The 22627-nt window shown below is 42.1% G+C and overlaps 1 protein-coding gene across 1 annotated transcript in view; it reads right to left on the bottom strand.

Moving 5' to 3' along the window:
- The window catches only part of TRMT2A (tRNA methyltransferase 2 homolog A), a 66429-nt gene that overhangs the window by 16198 nt on the left and 27604 nt on the right, over positions 1–22627 (bottom strand). The window contains exons 7-10 of the mRNA XM_040416307.1: positions 4708–4819; positions 4182–4304; positions 3356–3431; positions 2375–2491 (exon numbers count right to left, since the gene is read on the bottom strand). Coding sequence (XP_040272241.1) covers positions 2375–2491; positions 3356–3431; positions 4182–4304; positions 4708–4819 — 428 coding nt within the window. The remainder of the gene's footprint in view (positions 1–2374; positions 2492–3355; positions 3432–4181; positions 4305–4707; positions 4820–22627) is intronic.

Here is a 22627-nt window from a genome sequence, read left to right as displayed (position 1 = left end):
CAATATTACTTTCTTCATTGCATCTTTACAGTTTGAGTTGCGGTGCACAAAATCTGGGGACCTGGATTTTGGTCACCGTATATATACACGTGACTGAAGAATCCTTCCCGTGGCACCTTCCATTTTAAGGAATGCGGTTCCACCTACTTGACAGTTTGAGTTACAGTCATCATTGTACAAAATTAACTAACATTTGCTTTTCTTGTATCTCAATTAGCTGTTCCTTGGGAAATGTTACTTAGGAATGACTGTGTTGGGGTTTGCTGATCTCAGATTTGTGCAGTGGCCACATGATCGGGCACATGATCGGGCAGTGCCATAGGCACTGCTTTAAAGGGAACTTGTCAACCCTACTCACTGAGCATAGTGTAGTGAAAGGCTCACTAATTTCAGTATTCTGTCACTTCTGGGATGGCATTTGGTAGTTTTAGATTACTGACATGCTGACCCCTGCAGCGCTGTGATGGAGATGAGACATGCTGTCCCAGCCCCCCACCTCCAGGCGATGAATGGCAGGTTTCTTTCCTCTGAACAACAGTACAGAAAACTAGCTCAGAATTGACAGACTGCTGAAATCAATGGGATCTGTCACTACACTATGCTGTCCTCAGTGCAGCATAGTAGAGGTGACAGGTTTCTACCCCTTGCAACATATTACATGCTTCTAGTCATCAGAAAGGCTTACTAACTGTAGCAAGATATTAATATCCTGTTAAAATGACCATCCTATTCTCAGGAAACACCAGATAGAGAACAAAATCCTGTAATGCACAATCATAAAAGAAATATTAAAAACGAGTACAAAATAAGCATACGCCTTCCATCAGCTTCAGGAAGCTCGTAGCCATTCACTCACTACCTTTCCTTGAACAATACGTGTCAGGAAGAGCTGGGACTCCAAAGACTCACAGTCCGATCTGCATTTTTGGCGGATCAGATGTGGACCCAATAATTTCAACAGGGCCAAAAAATTAGGAGAAAAATGTTGGGAAACTTTCTGGATATTAATTTTAGACACTCGATCACCTAATGGCATGAATATTAGGCAAGATGTAATCTACCATTATTGAGGATAGACCATTATTGTTGACTCTCTCACAGTATCTGATGAAGAGGTAATGTTCACTCCCAGAAACACATTACATCTAAAGGGGCTGGCCAATCTGGGACATCGATGGCATATCACTAGGATATGCCATCAATGTCAGATAGCAGCGGGTCCTAGAGGCGAGACCCACATCTATCTCCAGAACGGGGCTACCAAAGTGAAGGACAGCACCCCGAGCATGCGCGCCATGCTCTCTATTCAACTCTATGGGAGTTCTGAAAAGGCCACCTTTCCATGCACTGCCGGAAATAGCCAAGCCAGCGCTCGGCTATTTTCAAAACTCCCATAACGGTGAACTGAGGGTGGCCACGCATGCGCAGCTGCTTTTTGTTTATGTCAGGGAAGCCTGTTCTGGACATAGAACCTGCACCTACCTTATTGGGCCATCCCCTATAAGTCTGTATAAATCTGTATTTATAATTCAAGCTGAATACGGATCCCAGACCAGGAATCAATCAAAACAGTAGAAAAAAATCCAGCAGCAGGCTCAGGATAAAATCCAATTTCTTAATTTCTTCATTATAAAATCCATAGGCTGACCAGACAGGCAAGGTCTACGCGTCTTCGACTGTACGTCTTAATCATGACCACATTGTGTTATCACATACTCTGGTTTAAAAATCCTCTTGTCATAAGGCACGCCCCCAGCCAGGTGCCAAATAATAATCAGCTCCAAGCTTGGAGGGTGGGGGCGTGCCTCATGACAAGAGAGGATTTTTAAACCAGAGTATGTGATAACACAATGTGGTCATGATTAAGACATACAGTCGAAACACGTAGACCTTGCCTGTCTGGTCAGAAAGAAATTGGATTTTATCCTGAGCCTGCTGCTGGATTTTTTCTACTGTTTTAATTTGTTGAAACAGTATAGGAACTATATTGTACTATCATATACATATAGAGGGTAATTTATTAATAACCCCTATATCTGCCGAAGTCATGAAAAGGCGATGGCCTCTACATAACCTCGGCGCATCCAACGCCAGTCTAAATGTAAGCCAGCTTTGCACCTAAAACAAGTGTAGGAAATGATGAATGAGATGGGCCTGCCAGCCTGTCCCCTTCCCCTCCCACTTTCTTAGACCTGGCGTGAGCAAGGAAGTCGCAGATTGTGGCGCAACTAACCGTTCCACTGCAATCTGCGCCAGATATACGCCTAATATAGGCGTATTTCTGGATAATAAATGATCCCCATAGACATGTAAAAATACGAGTGACAAAATTAGGCAGAAAGTACTAGATCAGATTCTGAAAATTTGTACTTACGAAGTCCAGCCCTTGGTGGATCAACTATGGCCACAGGATTCTGAGCAGTGTAAAAGTTTATAAGGGTAGGGAAGATATCTTCAGCTTTGCCACATCGAAATTCAATATTGTTCAGGTCTGCATTAAAATGCATGTTGTATTTAGGTTTCTGTTCAAGCTCTATATCGATCTTCATCAAAACAACAGAATACATGTACTTTTGGCAAATATACTGCACTTCAAACTGAGCTAAATTCCCTCTTTAAATGGCATAAATTATATAGGATTAAGATCCAATATATTTTAGGTGCAGTACCTTGGAACCGAACTCGGCTTCGGTTCCAAAGTACTAGTCGGAACCGAAGCAGAGTTCAATTTCAAGTTTTAAAGTGGTTTTCCACTTTAAAAATCAACTACCAAAGTTATTCAACGAAGTCACACGCGACTTTGTGAATAACTAACTTCGGCTCATCGGAGCCCATACATTCTAATAGTGTAAGGAGACGAATCTCCGCCCGGTATTATTCTGAAGTTTTGAATGAAGCGACTTCGGATGAAGCATCAAAAGCTCGCTTCGTTCAACACTAGTTTTCAGCCAAGTCTAGTGAGGTAATCACAAGAATACTACGTGGTCATGAAGCAGGGATAGAGAGGAAGATTGAACATGTGACACAGAATCATTATAAAAATATTTGGGGTCATTTATCAAACTGGTGTAAAGTAGAACTGGCTTAGTTGACCATAGCAACCGATTAGATTCCAACTTTCATTTTTCACAGCTCCTTTGGAAAATAAAAGGTGGAATCTGATTGGTTGCTAAGGTCAACTAAGCCAGTTCTACTTTACACCACTTTGATAAATGACCCCAATAATGTGGACAAAATGGGTGATTATTAACAATATGCAATTATAGAAGAGGCAAGATAGACTATGTTTTCCACAATTGGTAATAATATACTTGAAAAGTAACAAACTGTGAATAATAATTTGGAAGGTACTTACTATTGATCTTGGCATTATCTTTGGCATCTGCAATGGCTTCCTGACACAGTTCAATTCCCACAACCTTCTTCACTGTCTTTAGGAGGTGAGAGGGAAAACAAATTGCCATTTAACACTAAAACATCATCACAACATACAAATCTGTCACGCATGCCTCATAACACAGCATATCTTCCCATCCACAAGACCATACTTCTCATTTTATTAAAGAAAAGCTAATAATTGGTCAATTACCAAGAGCTTTTCCTACTTGAGATGCTGGTTCAATCATCAGAAGAAATTTTTAATTTTTTTTGCAAAGGATTGTCTCATCAATAAAAACCCTTCATAAAGAGGTTGTCCGGTTTCAGGAGTGACCTCTGCAGCCAATCACTGTTCTTCAGTCCACCGATGAGAACAGTGATTGGCTGTAGCAGTCACATTCTGTCTACTTGACATCACTGCTCCAGGAACTCCATACAGTATTAGAATGTATTGGCTCCGATGAGGCGAAGTTATTGCTTCGCGTAATAACTTCATAAATTTATTTTTACTGTAAAAAAACGTTCCCAAACTCGGGTTTGGTTCCAAGGTACCACTTGGAGCCTATACATTCTAATACCGTACGGAGCTCCTGTTTCATCCAAAGTCGATTCGCTCATCCCTAGTCATCGCCAAAAGGAGCTGCGGCTGACTAGGACTATGGTCAGGCAAAGCTAGTAATTGCAAGGCCAAAGCTTTTAGAGGCGCTCTGCTCTGGCTAACAGAGGATGTTCCTAATGGTGTACCTTCCTTTATGATATCTATATGTTCTAATAGGATGGACACATGAAAGGGGTTACCTAACCTTTGCCAAGGAGATTCCAATAGTTCCTGTCCCACAGCAAACATCCAATACAGTGCTGTTCTGGTCCAGCTGTGCCCAGTCTGCAATGGCTGAATACAAAACCTCTGCTGCAAGTGTGTTAACCTGTGGATATAATTAATATGAAGAGAAGATCTACTGGTGACTTCTAAATTGAAAGTGAGTAATCTTTAAAGGGTGCTACATGTAGAAACATGTAGCCACTTGTTACAATGACTCCCCTTGAAAAAAAAGCCATAGGCAAAATGTAAATCGGGGGTTTGCGAGTCTTCAGGCCTCCAAGTAATATGTACATTACCATGCTAAGTATGAGAGATTTTCAAAATAAGTACAAAGGAAAAGTGAAGCAGTTGCCCATTGCAAACAATGATAATCCAGCTCTTAATTTTCAGAGGTCCTTTGGCATGCTAAAACAGTAAGCTTTTGATAGATTGTGCCCTTATTTGATGATCAGTTGCACTCCTGATTAGTGTGGGCATTTTTATGTCCCTTTACAATAGTTAGATACCTGAAAGAAAGCATGGGGTGAAATCCGAAAGGTTAGGCCTAGCAGTTCTTCATAGATGTAATGGCTTCCAGTCACATGCTCAACAGGTAAATCTTCCAGGTTTGGAGATTTTCTGCAAAAAATACATAACAATTAGACCTTTGGAGGAGGGGGATATTGAGCAAAGGCAATGTTTTTAGAAAGTGAAAATTTGACCTGAAAACCCCCTTAATTGTGTAGTTAATAAAAGACTACAGCAGCAGATCCACAGGGTGTATTAGTATAGCCATTTTCTGCGATGTTATGAACTAGAGTTGTTTCGATACCAAAATTTTGATTCGGTTTCCATATACTTTATGGTATTACTCGATACCATGCGAAAAAAAATAAACGCCAAAAAAAATAATCCATGTGCATTCCGCATTTTATGGAACGTCCGGCCCATAATAGAACAGTCCTATCCTATTTTTTGGGGGGACAAGATAACTAACTAACAAAAAAAAAAAAAAAAAAAAAAAAAGAGAGTCGAATCGTGCAGTTTTTCCTTTCTGTTCACCGCATAAGAGATTTTTTAATATTTTGGACTTTTCAGACGAGGCCATATGTAATATTTTATTTATTGTTTATATATTTTATATGTAAAATTGGGAAAGGGGGTGATTTATACTATTTTAGTGTATTTTTTTTTTTTTTTTTTTTTTACAGTTTATTTAATAACCATTTCCCCCTTAGGGGTAGAACCTGGGATCTTTTAATCCCTTGTCCTATTCACCCTGATAGATCTCTATTAGGGTGTATAGGATCTTACACTGTCCCTGCTGCCCTGTGCACACAGCAGCAGGGAGCTGACCATGGCAGCCAGGGCTTCAGTAGCGTCCTGGCTGCCATGGTAGTCGATCGGATCCCCAGGATTACACTGCTGGGGCTCCGATCACAACTGCCACTGCCACCAATGAGAGCAGGTGAGGGGACTCTGTGGCCACTGCCACCAACGATTTTAATACTGGGAACGGGACGGGAGGGGGAGTTTGCGGGGGGCGCACTGCACCAATGATAATTAACGTTTAATATACAAATACAGCCGGCGGCAGAAACACATTGCCGGCACCCGAACTCTGACAGGGCGCTGCGATCAGCGGCAGTTAACCCTCTCAGGTGCAGCACATGAGGGGTTAATTGCCACGGCTCACAGCACCCTGTCAGAGGCAGGGTGCCGGCAATGTGTTTCTACTGCTTGTATTTGTAATGTATTAAACATTTGTTATCATTGGTGGCGCTGTGGCCACAGCCCCTCCCATCCCCCGGCCCTCTGCACTCTCATTGGTGGCAGCACAGGGGGAGGGAGAGACTGCTTCCTTCTCCCCGTGCTGAGAGCAGCGCGATCCATATTCTCTAATACTGGGCTGTGCAGTAGCACAACCTAGTATCGATAAAAGGCAAATCCTGTTATCGTATCGATACCGGGACAAAAGTATCGACTGGGTATCGAAAGTTTGATACCCTATAGTAAACACATTCAACTTTTTTCAGGTCAACTGAATAAGCTTGAAAAGTAACACAGTAGTTGTCACTTTTCTTCCCCATACTCCTTAGGAAATTGACAGTGCATCATATTTACTATCCATGGTTCCTTATTTTGGCCAGAAGTAGGAACAGATCTTAAAGTTTTAAGAAAATAATTTCTCTTTTTTTCTTTCTTATGCCACAATCTATGCACCTTTTTTGTCTATAAACATCAATTGAACAAATAGGAACATAAAAATGTGCTTACTTGACTGCTCAGTCTGATATCTTACAGACCTTTACACAGTTATATGAAAGCCTACATCACTCTAAACACTGACAGGCCTGAAGCGGATATTCTTACATATTTGTCAAAGTTATCCTTTCCCACGCTGGACTCCGCACAAAAAGAGGCCCTCGATGTACCACTGTCTCTAGATGAGGTAAAACAAGCTATATCAGACCTTAACAATGGGAAATCCCTGAGTCCAGATGGCCTGCCCAAAGATTTATATGCTTAATATATGGACATTCTTGCTATTCAGCACCGGAGACTGGCTCGCTCTCTAAAACTGGATAAAGACCCCCTTGATTGTTGGTCATACAGAGAGCATTGCTGAATATAGAATACAAAATTCTTACACGTATACTGGCCACTAGAGTTAATCAAGTATTTTATTCCTGATACACCTTGACCAAACTGGCTTTATGCCTGGGAAATCTACCATGCATAATATAAGGCGGGTGCAGATGGTGACCCAGATAGGTATTGCTATGGAGGCAGACTGGGCTCTAGCATCATTAGACATTGCCAAGGCATTTGATTCCATGGAGTGGACTTTTCTGACTAGTTGCCTAAAAAAGTTCAGTTTCGGCCCTAAGTTCTTGCAATGGATCTCTCTGTTATGGGGCGTGGCCGGATGCTGAGCTAAGAGGACGCGCAGCGCACTAGCTCTGGCAGGTACCGCACAAATAAGCTGCACACAGCACCCCAGAACCCCCTAAGCGCTGAGAGAGATGGCGCGTACGCTCAGAATCCTCCCTGCACTCCTCCACAGTTCCCCGGCCAGCAAGCTGCGATTCCCCAGTGGAAGCCAAGGACAGCTTCACAATAAAGAGCAAACCGCTCCTTCAATAAGAGGCTCTTTTGAATGTATACATGAGGCACTTTTGTAGCGCTCATCCCTTCAGCAGAACAAAGAGATCTACTTATAGACAGAGCGTATAACATACCTAAGCCTAAAAGTGAGCCCAATACAGCCCCTAGAGACGTCAGCGCCAGACTTCATTTCTTCCACTTTAAGGAGAAAATTACAAGAGCCGTCACAACAGCACAAGATCTCCCAGAGCGCTACAAAAACATCTTGGTGTTTACAAATCTATCAGCTGCCACTTTAAATAGACTGAGGGAATTTTCCACGGCCACCAAAGTCTTTAAGGAAAATAATATTGCCTACAAGTGGGGATACCCAGGCAAATTGATAGTCTCTAAGAATGGCATAACCCACGTCTTGATATCACCGAGAGAAGCCATGACGCTACTGCAAAAATGGTCGCTGGTAACTCTGGACGAAGATACAAGCTCTCCACTAAAGAAGAGACTGCCGACGCTTACTAAAGAATGGACATAATTGATGAGGACTTTCTCGGGCTGCTGATATCTGGGTTCATGTGAGTTAACCCTTTCTAGTTTCAGGTACCAGGAGCAGTAATGGAGTGACCAACTTCTCTGATCTCCCCCCTGTAATATACTGGATAAATAGAGGATCCAGTAGGTTCACTTAGAACTGGACACTGGCCTAATACACTGTTATAATTACAGTGTAATCCGTTACAGTTAGTGGTTTAACGGTTATTACCGTTACAATATATTTACAGTTTTCTTTAAAAAAAAAAAAAGTTATCCCCCTTTTATTTTCTATTGTATCGTATTTAACGGTGACATTTGTATATTCAACTTTTGTACTTCGGACGCTACCACTGTATTCACTATCTTTAGTATTAATACTAAAAGCCTTAATAGCCCTTTCAAAAGATCAATGTTTTGGAAAGAAGTAAAATTATTAAAAATCTGATATAGCATGTGCCCAAGAGACCCACCTAAATGAAGAGGACACTTTTAGATTGCAGCACAGGAACTTCACTAACATTTTTATAGCCGCAGCCAACAACTTAGCCTTTCAAGTAATTGAAGATATATTATCCTCATCTGTAATATTAATAACTAGAAAAGCTACAATTTCTGCGGAAACTGTGTGAAGTGTTTTTGCCTCCACCAGTAGTATACAACTGGAGTGGGCAGAGTAACTGGGTGGAGTGGCTTCAGTAACTGTGGAAAGGTTGGACTGGGCAGAGTAACTGTGTGGAGTATGAAGGGTTTTGGAACCGCGCTGCTCTGGACCGTGTCTCCCGATAAAAGTGGATGGCATAGGGTGAGCCCCTTTTCCCAGCACCCAAAGGATCCAATCCTCCACAGATCTCCTCTTCTAGGGGTTCAAATGGGATAGGCAAAATAGTGAAGCACCCTTTGCAATCTTTTGTTAAAAGGTTTTATTATACTCACAAGAGTTGGTAGACAAAAAGCATGTAATACAAATATCAGAACGTCAGGTTCCTGCCCGACCCGGGTTTCGCTGCCTCGCTTCCTCAGGGGCACTAACTGCGCATGCTTACACTCAGGCCCTTAAATAGCCCAGCTGATCTCAATCAATAAGCCGGTGTGATTCCGGACCATGCAGCAGTTTACAAAACACAGTTGTCTGTCTTACATTTTCACTTTGTCATTAACAATCCTTTATGTATTCACATCCGTATTAAATATGCAAAATAAATAAAAAGGGAAATAACTCCCTCTGTTACAAAATCATCCACATATATATCCTTTTAATTACCGCAACATTCCACATTATATTTCAGCCTTATTACGCATTAAAACTATACCATCAAATACCCCAAATTTCTTACATCATACAGAATCTATATTGCCGTCCCTTATGCTCCACCCACTCCTAAAGCCTAGTACTGATGTCCTCCATCCACTCCAATAACGTCATCCGGGTATCCCTGACCCCGCCTCCCTCCTCTGTCGTGCACACCATGCGGCAACACCGCCCAATTAAGCGGTCCGGCCACCATGACGTCACCCACAGGTCCTTAAGAGGCTAGGTAAAGGAAAGCCAGATGACACTAACTTTAAGGACAAACTTCTATAGCATATAGTCGTCCCTTCTACTGCCCACTCCTGGATCTTCTATCAAATGGTCTCCACCTGTTCCTATAACGTCATCCGGGTATCCTCGACCCCGCCTCCCTCGGCGTGCGCGTCATGGGGCATCACCATCCAACCCCCACGACGTCACCCACAGGTCCTTAAGAGGCAAGGTAGAGGAAAGCCAGACGACGCTAGTGGTGAGAACAAATTACAGTATACACGGTTTCAAGTCAAATTCGATATTTAGCCCGCCTGGTTGTAGGGTTCCTAGTTGATAGATCCACTCCACCTCTTTTCTATTAATCTGTGCCAAAGCATCCCCTCCTCGCCAATGTTGTTTAACGATTTCTACTCCGACAAATATTAAGCCCCGCGGATTTTTATCGTGCTTTAATTTAAAATGAGCTGATACACTGTGGGTCATCAGGCCTTTTCTTATGTTACGCAGATGCTCCTGTATTCTGACTTTAAGCTTCCTGACCGTCCTGCCCACGTACTGGAGCCCACAAGGGCACTCCAGCACGTATACAATGCCCTCTTTTTCACATGAGCAATCTCCTCTTATGCGAAAATCAGCCCCATTCTTTTTTGATGTTACGGAATTGGTGTATCTCTGCCGTTCTTTCAGATTCCGGTTCTTGCACCCTGCGCAAAATCCGCACCAGGTAAATTTTCCTCCTTCTTTATGTGTCTTTATATTTATTGGGGGGATGGCACTGTGTACAAGTTTTGTTCTAATACTTGCTGCTCTCTTAAAAATAAAAGAGGGATTCGTAGGAATCGTTTTTCCTAATATCGGGTCATTCTTTAAAATTCCCCAGTTCTTTTTTACCATTTTCTTAATATTATCGGACATAGAACAGAATTTAGTTACAAAGGAGAATCTATGGTCCCTATCCACCTTTTTACTGATCTCTTTCATATGTTCCTTTCCTCCCCCTTTTTCTAACTCCACATTCTGTATGCAATCATCCAGACTAGCCTCATCGTAACCTCTTTCCAAAAACCTATCCTTTAATACCCCGCATTGTGTCCTATAGTCACTCGTCACTGTGCAATTACGGGCCATCCTCTTGAACTGACCTTTCGGTATGTTCTTGAGCCATGGACCGTAGTGACAGCTCTTTGTATCGATGTAGGAGTTCACATCGATACAAAGAGCTGTCACTACGGTCCATGGCTCAAGAACATACCGAAAGGTCAGTTCAAGAGGATGGCCCGTAATTGCACAGTGACGAGTGACTATAGGACACAATGCGGGGTATTAAAAGGATAGGTTTTTGGAAAGAGGTTACGATGAGGCTAGTCTGGATGATTGCATACAGAATGTGGAGTTAGAAAAAGGGGGAGGAAAGGAACATATGAAAGAGATCAGTAAAAAGGTGGATAGGGACCATAGATTCTCCTTTGTAACTAAATTCTGTTCTATGTCCGATAATATTAAGAAAATGGTAAAAAAGAACTGGGGAATTTTAAAGAATGACCCGATATTAGGAAAAACGATTCCTACGAATCCCTCTTTTATTTTTAAGAGAGCAGCAAGTATTAGAACAAAACTTGTACACAGTGCCATCCCCCCAATAAATATAAAGACACATAAAGAAGGAGGAAAATTTACCTGGTGCGGATTTTGCGCAGGGTGCAAGAACCGGAATCTGAAAGAACGGCAGAGATACACCAATTCCGTAACATCAAAAAAGAATGGGGCTGATTTTCGCATAAGAGGAGATTGCTCATGTGAAAAAGAGGGCATTGTATACGTGCTGGAGTGCCCTTGTGGGCTCCAGTACGTGGGCAGGACGGTCAGGAAGCTTAAAGTCAGAATACAGGAGCATCTGCGTAACATAAGAAAAGGCCTGATGACCCACAGTGTATCAGCTCATTTTAAATTAAAGCACGATAAAAATCCGCGGGGCTTAATATTTGTCGGAGTAGAAAGCGTTAAACAACATTGGCGAGGAGGGGATGCTTTGGCACAGATTAATAGAAAAGAGGTGGAGTGGATCTATCAACTAGGAACCCTACAACCAGGCGGGCTAAATATCGAATTTGACTTGAAACCGTGTATACTGTAATTTGTTCTCACCACTAGCGTCGTCTGGCTTTCCTCTACCTTGCCTCTTAAGGACCTGTGGGTGACGTCGTGGGGGTTGGATGGTGATGCCCCATGACGCGCACGCCGGGGGAGGGAGGCGGGGTCGAGGATACCCGGATGACGTTATAGGAACAGGTGGAGACCATTTGATAGAAGATCCAGGAGTGGGCAGTAGAAGGGACGACTATATGCTATAGAAGTTTGTCCTTAAAGTTAGTGTCATCTGGCTTTCCTTTACCTAGCCTCTTAAGGACCTGTGGGTGACGTCATGGTGGCCGGACCGCTTAATTGGGCGGTGTTGCCGCATGGTGTGCATGACAGAGGAGGGAGGCGGGGTCAGGGATACACGGATGACGTTATTGGAGTGGATGGAGGACATCAGTACTAGGCTTTAGGAGTGGGTGGAGCATAAGGGACGGCAATATAGATTCTGTATGATGTAAGAAATTTTGGGTATTTGATGGTATAGTTTTAATGCGTAATAAGGCTGAAATATAATGTGGAATGTTGCGGTAATTAAAAGGATATATATGTGGATGATTTTGTAATAGAGGGAGTTATTTCCCTTTTTATTTATTTTGCATATTTAATACGGATGTGAATACATAAAGGATTGTTAATGACAAAGTGAAAATGTAAGACAGACAACTGTGTTTTGTAAACTGCTGCATGGTCCGGAATCACACCGGCTTATTGATTGAGATCAGCTGGGCTATTTAAGGGCCTGAGTGTAAGCATGCGCAGTTAGTGCCCCTGAGGAAGCGAGGCAGCGAAACCCGGGTCGGGCAGGAACCTGACGTTCTGATATTTGTATTACATGCTTTTTGTCTACCAACTCTTGTGAGTATAATAAAACCTTTTAACAAAAGATTGCAAAGGGTGCTTCACTATTCTGCCTATCCCATTTGAACCCCTAGAAGAGGAGATCTGTGGAGGATTGGATCCTTTGGGTGCTGGGAAAAGGGGCTCACCCTATGCCATCCACTTTTATCGGGAGACACGGTCCAGAGCAGCGCGGTTCCAAAACCCTTCATATTGTATCTATCAGTGTGCACGACCTACCACACTACTCCGGGACCAGCAGCAGCGCAAGTAATTGTCCGTGTTGGGACACAGGACTGACTTTTCTTTTTTGCAATTTAACTGTGTGGAGTGTTTGGAGTGAGTAAAGATAGTAAACATTACACTAACCAATTGATTGATCAAATTTTAAAATGGCAAGCTTGATAGAGTGAGAAATGCATTTCAACTTTTATTTATTTATATAGCACATTTAATTGCAATGTTGTTGCCCAAAGTGCTTCACAGTTACATTAAAACATACATTTATAAAAACATTAGTAGCCGATTTATGTAGGTGGGCTTGAAAATGAGGGAGAGGTGGCAGTTTAGAAATCATGTCCTGATTTTTCAGCTCACACTCTAGCTTTTGTCACTCTGCTGGCTGCTTACACACACCTAGGTTCCTATGGCAACTCACTCTACAGCAAGGGCAGAGAAGAGAGGTTAAAAACAAACGGCTCCAACTTGCTCACCTCACTGGCGGTTGCCATCTTTAACGGTTGTAGTTTAAAAATTATAAATCCTTCAGCGAAGAGCTTTAAATTGTGAGAATCACAAGACCCAGACCTACATTTTGATGCATAGTATGTCTCTGAAATATTAAAAATGAAGGCACAGTCGCAGTTTAGAAATTGCTCTTCAAATTTGAGGTGGCTAGAGTGGAGTTTCAATGAATGTCAATGGGCAGTGTGAGTTGCAAACAAATGGTCATATTGTGAAAACCATCAGGACTATGGCTTAGGCCTCTTTCACACTTGCGTTGTCCGGATCCGGCGTGTACTCCACTTGCCGGAATTACACGCCGGATCCGGAAAAACGCAAGTGTACTGAAAGCATTTGAAGACGGAACCGTCTTCCAAATGCGTTCAGTGTTACTATGGCACCCAGGACGCTATTAAAGTCCTGGTTGCCATAGTAGTAGTGGGGAGCGGGGGAGCAGCATACTTACCGTCCGTGCGGCTCCCCGGGCGCTCCAGAGTGACGTCAGAGCGCCCCATGCGCATGGATGACGTGATCCATGTGATCACATGATCCATGCGCTTGGGGCGCCCTGACGTCACTCTGGAGCGCCCGGGGAGCCGCACGGACGGTAAGTACACTGCTTCCCCGCTCCCCGCTACACTTTACCATGGCTGCCAGGACTTTAGCGTCCCGGCAGCCATGGTAACCACTCTGAAAAAGCTAAATGTCGGCTCCGGCAATGCGCCGAAACGACGTTTAGCTTAAGGCCGGATCCGGATCAATGCCTTTCAATGGGCATTAATTCCGGATCCGGCCTTGCGGCAAGTGTTCCGGATTTTTGGCCGGAGCAAAAAGCGCAGCATGCTGCGGTATTTTCTCCGGCCAAAAAACGTTCCGTTCCGGAACTGAAGACATCCTGATGCATCCTGAACGGATTTCTCTCCATTCAGAATGCATTAGGATAATCCTGATCAGGATTCTTCCGGCATAGAGCCCCGACGACGGAACTCTATGCCGGAAGACAAGAACGCAAGTGTGAAAGAGCCCTTAGCCGTGGACATTTTCAGTGGTAGCAGGGATAGCTGAACGTTTTGATATAAGATTTGTGTAGGTGGGCTTGAAAATGAGTGGTGGCAGTTTAGAAATCCTGTCCTTTTGTCAGCTCCCACTCTAGTTTTTACCATTCCGCCATTCATTCCTATGGGACCAAATTTCGCCACAAAAATGCCGATATTTCGCGAACCATTCGGTGAAACGTTCCACAAAGTACACCAATCGGGAACAATCCGCACGTTTCGGTATATTGCTGTCTATGTAGTGTAAAAACTGTGGGAGGAGTTAGTGTGGTAAATTTGGCTATAATAAGAATATATATGTGAGATAACAGTAGGTGTTCTTGCCATGCAAGAACACTTAATAAAATATATACACTAGTCACCATTTACGCCCCTAATCACCAACAACTTTCTTTCATTAAAGATTTATTATCAAAAATATCCAACATAAAACAAGGATCACTGCTTATATGCGGAGATTTCAATTTACCCCCGTCACCCATCATGGATAAATCCTCCCATCCAGATTCCAGACAGACACTCATCACAGTAGGGGTGGGCGATATAATTTTAAGCATGTGCGATATGCGATATATATCGCGATATATTGTTTTCTATATTTGGGGGGGCGTGTTTAAACTTTTTTTTACTTTTTATTTAATAACTATTAGTCTCCTTAAGGGCTAGAACGTAGAACCCTTGTCATATTCACCCTAATAGAGCTCTATTAGGGTGAATAGGACTTTACACTCTCCCTGCTGCCCTGTGCTTTGTGCACACAGCAGCAGGGAGCTGATCCCCCTCCCCTAAATGGTGCCATCCACAGATCCCCCCCCTCCCCTAAACGGTGCCATCCCCAGATCACCCCCCCTCCCCTAAACGGTGCCATCCACAGATCACCCCCCCCCCTCCCCTAAACGGTGCCATCCACAGATCACCCCCCCCCCCCCTCCCCTAAACGGTGCCATCCACAGATCACCCCCCCCCCCCTCCCCTAAACGGTGCCATCCACAGACACCCCCCCTCCCCTAAACGGTGCCATCCACAGACACCCCCCCTCCCCGGCGCTCACAGGAATACATTTAAAAACTAATCCGTAACTTTAACTTTATTCATTGGTGATCTCTTTACTGTATACCTTACTAGGTCTTAGCTCCGATAACAGCAGGCAGTGCGGGGGGCGGCACTCACTCACTGACGTCACGCGCCTGCGCCGCCTAGTGGGAGGAGCAGGCGCGTGACGTCAGTGAGTGAGCGCCGCCCGCCCGCACTGCCTGCTGTTACCGGAGCTAAGACCTAGTAAGGTATACAGTAAAGAGATCACCAATTAATAAAGTTAAAGTTACTGATTAGTTTTTAAATGTTCTACTGTCAGCGGCGTGGCCCTGTATATTCTAACCCCCAGGCAAGCGTCACCATGGGAACGCCTGGGGGTTAGAATATACCATCGGATTTGAGTTTTCACGCGCTCACTGAGATCGTGAAAACTCAATGATTTACAGTCAGTCCCTCCCCTCCTCCTCTTTTGTCATTGGTGGTCAGCGGCAGCCGCGCACAGTGGGGAGGGAGGGACTCTCTCCTTCTCCACTGTGCCCAGTGTGCCGGCTCAGGAGAAGATGGTGCCCGCAGAGAGCGCGATCATATCGCGGTCCGGCGATATGCTCAAAATCCATATCGTGGCACAAATTTATATTGCATATCGCCTATATCGTCTATATCGCCCACCCCTACATCACAGCTTCTCCTATCAGAAGATCTGTACGATACGTGGAGAGTACTTCATGCCTCTGAGCGTGATTATATATTCTACTCCCATCCGCATAAAACATACTCAAGAATTGACCTCATTATCGTAGATAAATGGTTATTACAAAAAAATCTAAAAGGCCAGCATTGGCTCAATAATATGGTCGGACCATGCACCAGTGTCATGCCATATTTCGGAAAATTCTAATAATTATCCATAGCCTCCCTGGAGATTAAATAATTACTTATTAACGCATCCTGGCTATAAAAAACTAATACAGGATAACCTACAGGAATATTTTTCCTTCAACTGCACTGCAGATTGTTGTGCTTTTCCATAAGTGTATAAACATTTATCTAAATATCCTAGTTATAGTGGATTTGATTATATATACCGTACTTATAAAAGAGACCATTTTGTTATATTTACCATTTTGTATGTATTTTAAAAGATGGCCTAGAGAGAGTTCATGGAAAGGGCACTGTTTATAAAGGTTTCTTCTCATCAATATACCAGTCTGAAAAGAGGCCTTCCTGTCAACATATACATTTATAGCCGAGAAGGATTCTCTGGACGCAGTTGGTGCTAATTACATCTACAGTTTGATCTCTGCTAATGAAGAAGAAAGTCTGTAATATCTATGTACACTTATAATCAACCTTAGTTTTGTATAACAAAATCAATAAGACATATGAATTGTGTTATATTGTTACGTCTTTTTAAGGATATTTATGTATCAGATATCGTATATATTTTAGGAACGCATATATTCCTAGAATATGATCAAAACAGTTTAAGTATGGACTTTGTTAATGAGTATCTGTAAAGATCTGGTATTTTACTAACAATAAATTAACCGTTGGTATAGCAAGGAAGGCAGGAATATCTCCGTGAGAAAACAATGCTCATTCATATTATCGGTCCCATAATTTAACAATGTGAGAAACATTCAAATGGCGTCTAGAAGTCTGTCCCTAATTGGTAAGAAGTGTCAAAATTAATCCGTTAGCTTTGATTTAAGCTTCCAGATGCCAGGTGTGTGTAGTGAAGACTTGCATAGTTAACTCTTTAGGGCATTAAGCTTATGACTTATACAACAGTGCCACCTAGGTATGAGTAGGTAACACTACACCAGTAGCAAAAGTGCATTCTGGGTAGTGTTAGGACGTCACATTCCTCATCAATGTACACGCCTATCCGACAATGATTGGAAAGTTCCAATCTAGGAAGGTGTGTTTATCTGATAAGTTTTTGGTTAAGAAACCACATACGAGTGGTAAAGGAGGAGGAAAAACAAAAGAAAGAAAGGGAAATCCGTGGAGAAGATCCTAATTATCAGAACATTCGGAGAGCTGACTTCGCGGAGACTCTGTACATCACTTGACCATTGGGTAATGTATGTTTTTGTCATGTGTAGTATCGATATAAATTAATTAGCTTGATACTTAGCCAACCCCCACTTATTGCGGATGTATAGTGTTAGTACTACATTAATCTTGGCGGCATTCAGTGAAAATGCATATCACTGAATACAAGATCTGATATTGATAAGAGAGCTTCTCTGTTGGGAATCTTTATATTCCATAGTTTGATATCCTGCCAATAATTGCTTCGTTTTATTGCAATACTACTTATACAATCCGAGATTGGCCATCGTTTTGGGCAGAGCAAGGGCTCGTATCTGTCATTTTCTATATTGAATTTCTGTGCATAATCAATTGATTGGGGCAATATCTTATAAATTGTAAGTAGAATATTTGCATTGCATTCATGTGCTGGTTGGATAATAGATTGTGAGGACACTGGTCTTGGTGCTATAAATGTCCTGTTGGCACCATCTAGTGCCAGATTTTGGGTACTACAGTTTTCCTTCTATCATTGGTTTTATATTCATGTTTATTGATTGTATCTAAATTATTGTATAATAAATCATTTATATTTTTGCATAGACGCTTGTACCCTGCTCTTACTGATTGCACAAAATAATTAGGTTCTCGATCGAACTCTTGAGGTGTCTATATGTCCACCTCGCGGAACAAATTTCATTTGAATAATTTTTCTTTTGATCCATATTTTTTGTATATATAAAGCATTTGCTTTATATCCCCGACAAGATGTCTCCACAATCACTGTGTGTTGTGCGCATAAAGCGTTTATAAGGGGGCAACTGATAAAAATAGCTGCCCATAACAAGAAATATAGGCTTCTCCAGACAGAAAAACGAAGTAAAGCCATAGCAGACCTGGTACATTCACATAAACTCAAACCTTCGTCCATAACATATAAACAACTCCAAGATTTAAGATATGAGCTATATCAATTATACCAGCACAAACATGAACACTATCTGAGAAAAAGGAAAACACGCTTCTACTGGCAGGGGAATCAAGCAGGTTCCATGCTCGCTAATAAGATTAAAACTAGAGCAGCTAAGCAGAAACTACACTATGTAAACGATAACCAGCACAACAAACAGCAAAATCCTTGAGATATAGCCAATGTCTTCACCTGCTATTATTCCACACTTTATAATCTAAAAGGATGATCCCTCCACACCCCAACCTACTAATGAAACGATCAAGTCCTTTTTGAAGGAGATTTCACTTCCAGAAATAGCAAGAGGACAAATAAATCTACCGTAAATAAACCCATAGATGCACAGGAAATATTAAATGATAAAAGCAGCAAAAAATTATAAATCCCCTGAACCCGATGGACTGACCAATGAGTATTTTAAAACCTGCTATGACATCCTATTTCTTTGATAAATTCAGATCATAAAATATATTCAAAGATTTGAGCTAACAGAATCTCTCACATTGTCCCAACTCTTATTAATAAAGACCAAGTTGGTTTCATCAAATCTAGGCAAACTATAGACGGAACCAGGAGAATAATTGATCTTTTTTCATGTAGCTGAGACTGGTCGGATGCCTTCTCTGCTTCTATCACTGGATGCTGAGAAGGCATTCGATCGCATACACTGGGGATATCTGTTTGAGGTACCCTCTATATATGGACTTGATGGCAATATTCTAAATGCAATCAAGCTTCTGTACTCCCAACCCTCAGCATCAGTATATATTTCTGGGATGATATCTGACATGTTTTTAATAAGCAATGGCACGAGGCAAGGGTGTCCCTTATACCCCATAATATTTGACCTAGTGATAGAACCGCTAGCTGAAAAAAATTAGAACGCACACATTAATATCTGGAATCAGTGTTGGTGGTCATAGCCATAAAATTGGGTTGTTTGCCGACGACATAATACTAGAGCTCACAGATCCCCTTAACTCCTTACCAGCCGCTATGCAAGTGTTGGAGAGATTTACATCAGTTTCATATTATAAATTAAACGTAGCCAAATGTCAAGTTTTAAATTTGGGACTAAAACAATCATAACCACCCGACTAAGAGCTATGTACCTCATTCAGTAGGATAACCAATATATCACCTATTTGGGTATAAAACTTACACCATCTACGTCAAACCTACTCTCAACCAACTATACGCCTTTAGGGAGAAAATAAAAATGGAGCTAACCAGAATGAAAAAACATGAGATCTCATGGACGGGTAGAATTGCCTCAATTAAAATGTTTATATTGCCTCCGATCTTATACCTGTTCCGTAATTTACTGATATCCTTTCCTATGAAAATACTAAAGGAACTGCAATCTATTACATCTAAATATATATGGCATCCGAGAGTCCAAGCTGAAGTGCTATACTGATCTCTCTCCAGAGGGTGGTTCGGGTGCCCGTCTATTGTGAGATATTTTAGAACCTGCATATTTGAACAGCTTAGATTTCTATGGAGGGGTGAGGAGGACAAACTGTGGATCTCCATTGAGAAACATCTCATGGGAACATCTAATCCATCATCATTCTTTTACTTCCATTCAGTGACCGAACTACAATCAATGCGGCTTTAGAACTATGGAACTTATTAACCACCAAACTGAAAGTCATCAATGTGGATTTCTGTAAGGCTCACCTAGAAGTATTGAAGTATTAGATTTGAATCTTAAAATCTTAAACTATGGGTTCACGTCAGCATTAAAGGGGTTGCCAGAGTTATTTTTTTGTTCTTTGTATGTTTCTAACTAATCAAATGTAACAGCTTTACCATGCACTTACTGCATCGGTAGTTGCTCCTTTCTCAGATTTCACTGAGGGTCACATGACCTGTGATGTTAGCTTCTCTCCCTGCTCTGATAATGTTTTGTGCACAAGCCTGAGAGATCAGATATGAGTCTGTACACCAGACGTCACTGTGCTAGCCATGCCCCCTGCACTGGCCGAGCTGCTGCTATCTGCCCAGTGTCTCCATCCCATTGGATACTTCAGGAAAGATTAACGCCTTCAGGAGCACAGACTCAGGGGTGAAGGCTTTACTGAGTAGCTGCAGGCAGAGAGGAGACAAATGCTGGGCACAGGAGCTGACAGAGGAGTTCTGCAGAGCATTGCACAACAGGTAGGGGGAAGATCCTGTGTGTATCAGCAATGTCATTGTACAGCTGGGACTTGTAGTCCTACACCTACAACATACTGCTGAGTATCTCAGCAGGCAGACATGTCACTCAAGGCAGCACTTATATTCACTCCCTATGCAGAGCAGGGGGAGGGGCAGAGATTGTTGTTATTGCAGGTAAACAAAGGGCCAGAAGAGAACCAGGGAAATGAGAAAATATAATTTTTTTTTACATAAAACTTGCTTAACTCAGTTATATATTGTTGCAAGAACAGATTTACAGTGCTATATATACACTCGCCTAAAGAATTATTAGGAACACCTGTTCCATTTCTCATTAATGCAATTATCTAGTCAACCAATCACATGGCAGTTGCTTCAATGCATTTAGGGGGGTGGTCCTGGTCAAGACAATCTCCTGAACTCCAAACTGAATGTCAGAATGGGAAAGAAAGGCGATTTAAGCAATTTTAAGCATGGCATGGTTGTTGGTGCCAGACGGGCCGGTCTGAGTATTTCACAATCTGCTCAGTTACTGGGATTTTCACGCACAACCATTTCTAGGGTTTACAAAGAATGGTGTGAAAAGGGAAAAACATCCAGTATGCGGCAGTCCTGTGGGCAAAAATGCCTTGTGGATGCTAGAGGTCAGAGGAGAATGGGCCGACTGATTCAAGCTGATAGAAGAGCAACGTTGACTGAAATAACCACTCGTTACAACCGAGGTATGCAGCAAAGAATTTGTGAAGCCACAACACACACAACCTTGAGGCGGATGGGCTACAACAGCAGAAGACCCCACCGGGTACCACTCATCTCCACTACAAATAGGAAAAAGAGGCTACAATTTGCACGAGCTCACCAAAACTGGACTGTTGAAGACTGGAAAAATGTTGCCTGGTCTGATGAGTCTCGATTTCTGTTGAGACATTCAAATGGTAGAGTCCAAATTTGGCGTTAACAGAAGGAGAACATGTATCCATCATGCCTTGTTACCACTGTGCAGGCTGGTGGTGGTGGTGTAATGGTGTGGGGGATGTTTTCTGGGCACACTTTAGGCCCCTTAGTGCCAATTGGGCATCGTTTAAATGCCACGGGCTACCTGAGCATTGTTTCTGACCATGTCCATCCCTTCATGACCACCATGTTCCCATCCTCTGATGGCTACTTCCAGCAGGATAATGAACCATGTCACAAAGCTCGAATAATTTCAAATTGGTTTCTTGAACATGACAATATGAGTTCACTGTACTAATATGGCCCCCACAGTCACCAGATCTCAACCCAATACAGCATCTTTGGGATGTGGTGGAACGGGAGCTTCGTGCCCTGGATGTGCATCCCTCAAATCTCCAACAACTGCAAGATGCTATCCTATCAATATGGGCCAACATTTCTAAAGAATGCTATCAGCACCTTGTGGAATCAATGCCACGTAGAATTAAGGCAGTTATGAAGGCAAAAGGGGGTCCAACACCGTATTAGTATGGTGTTCCTAATAATTCTTTAGGTGAGTGTATAATATATATATATATATATATATATATATATATATATATATATATTTTTTTTATTTTTTATAACAACCCTTTTAAATATATAGGGGACTTATTTGAAAATGGTGATTTATTACCCTTTAGTATACTTAGAGATAACTATGATATACACGATAAGGAATTTTACAAGTACCTGCAGATAAGACACCTGTTATCGAAGAAAATGTCTCCACTGCCTGATTCTTCTAAACTTTCTCATTTACTATATAGCTCTTATCATTTCAGGGCATTGTCCCTATCATATAACTATGTTAGAAGCCATGGATGACTCCTTAGCTTCATATCGTCGTAAATGGGAAAAAGACCTGAACTGCTCTATCACTCCAGATCAATGGCAAACGTCTTTCTCAGTTGTACCCAGCTTATCTAAGTGTATGAACCACCTAGAAAACTCAAGAAAGACTCTATACAGATGGTATCTTACTCTGTCCAGGCTAAATAACTTATATCCTGGTACGTCTAATAAATGTTGGAGGTGCCTTGAACCCAAGGCAGACATAATTCATGTATGGTGGGATTGTAAAGATATTAAGGTATCTTAAAATATTAAGATTAAAGTTCTTTGGTTAGCTATTGACGCAGGTATGTGGAGTTACTATCTCTCTCTCAACACAAGCCTTTTGTCAGTAGATTTAGATTCCTTTCCATACGAGATCAGAACGGTGATTACTCATGTAATAATTGCTGCCAGATTAAAAATAGCTACCTACTGGAAGAAATAAAATTCCCCTTCAGTCGCCGAAGTCATAGGTATTATTAATGAGAACGGCTTAT

This window comes from Bufo bufo, chromosome 2 (genome assembly GCF_905171765.1).
Source record: "Bufo bufo chromosome 2, aBufBuf1.1, whole genome shotgun sequence".
NCBI classification, from domain to species: domain Eukaryota; kingdom Metazoa; phylum Chordata; class Amphibia; order Anura; family Bufonidae; genus Bufo; species Bufo bufo.
Note: the sequence above shows the minus strand (reverse complement) of the source record. Positions and strands in the feature narration are given on the sequence as shown.